Source organism: Branchiostoma belcheri, unplaced genomic scaffold (genome assembly GCF_001625305.1).
Source record: "Branchiostoma belcheri isolate BF01 breed outbred unplaced genomic scaffold, Haploidv18h27 scaffold15, whole genome shotgun sequence".
Taxonomy (NCBI): Eukaryota; Metazoa; Chordata; class Leptocardii; order Amphioxiformes; family Branchiostomatidae; genus Branchiostoma; species Branchiostoma belcheri.
The window spans coordinates 4,295,134-4,296,455 of NW_017802935.1; the positions used below are offsets into that span (position 1 = coordinate 4,295,134).

Sequence of the window (1,322 nt, forward strand, 5' to 3'; positions counted from 1 at the left end):
TCTGCTACTACTCACCCCTCTACAAAAGTGACCTCGTCCACATCAAAATGGCGGCGCCCATGCGACATTTTCGGTGACTCCTTTCGCAGGTGGGAAAAATCTATTCATACTGTCGTGTTTTTCCGTTTGTCAACATGACATTGCCATTGACTAGAAGATTTACACATTTGGGACCTTATCTGAGCAAATTGTATGATTTGTTTCGTTAAATAGACCGGTAAAACGGGCAAAATTTGAAGAAAATAAGGGGAGGGGGGCAAACCCCTTCTTACTGTAGCAACTCCCCAAGCCAGAAACATCTGTCAAATCTGTCTGACGAACAAAATATATAACGTTAGACCCTAGCAGACAGTATTGTCGTTTAAGCCTGTTGAGCAAATTGCTTATCGTTTTGAAAAAAAAAATCTATTTTCAGACGTTGGTGGTAACAAAAGGACAACACCAAGTCTTCTGATTGTGCAATGCTTGCTGGGGTATTTCGTAGTATTGCATCAGGTTTAAAACATACAAGAATCCGGCCACAAACACTACAACATTACCTAGCACTACAGAGTCTTCATACTAACAGAACCATGAAGCTCGATAAACCAGAATTCAAAAACCTCTTCACCCCCGAGCTAAATCGTCTGTCGGAGCTCTTTGCTAAGTACGAGTACGAGTTACGTATCGCTGGCGGGGCTGTACGCGATATCCTCATGGGGAAACAACCCCAAGATCTGGACTTCGCGACGACAGCAACGCCAGAGGAGATGAAGGTAATGTTTGAGAAGGAGGGCGTACGCATGCTGAACACGAGAGGCGAGGAACACGGTACGATCACCGCGCGGATAAACAACAAGGAGAATTTTGAGGTGACGACGTTGAGAGTTGACGTGGTGACGGACGGACGGCATGCGGAGGTGGAGTTCACCACGGACTGGAAAATCGACGCTGAGAGACGAGATCTCACCATCAACTCCATGTTCTTAGGTTAGTTCTATAGTCTCAATGTTTATTTAACAGCAGGCTTCAGTTTAATTCCGGACTAATTCGATATCTCAGCAATGGTACATTTAGAAGGGCTAATATCATAAACAATAATAAAATATAAAAATCGACGCTGAGAGACGAGATCTCACCATCAACTCCATGTTCTTAGGTTATTTCTAGTATCGATAATTCCTAATATACAAGTCCCTACATGTTAAAGATGTGACAGTGTCACTAAATCTAGTGATTGAAACTGTAAGCAACATAAAGGTACTGTAATACATGTTTGTAGTACAACATGTATCCTGCAACTGCATGAATTCTCTAGAGCTTGATTTATTTTGCAAGTTTAT

At 42.4% G+C, this 1,322-nt stretch overlaps 1 protein-coding gene across 4 annotated transcripts in view; it reads left to right on the forward strand.

Annotated features, from left to right (window-relative positions):
• Positions 1-23: 23 nt before the first annotated feature.
• The window catches only part of LOC109465408 (CCA tRNA nucleotidyltransferase 1, mitochondrial-like), a 5,772-nt gene continuing 4,473 nt past the window's right edge, over positions 24-1,322 (forward strand). For all 4 annotated transcript variants that reach the window (XM_019762651.1, XM_019762654.1, XM_019762652.1 and 1 more), the window contains exons 1-2: positions 24-89; positions 416-969. In XM_019762651.1, coding sequence (XP_019618210.1) covers positions 462-969 — 508 coding nt within the window. In that variant the 5' untranslated portion in view covers positions 24-89; positions 416-461. The remainder of the gene's footprint in view (positions 90-415; positions 970-1,322) is intronic.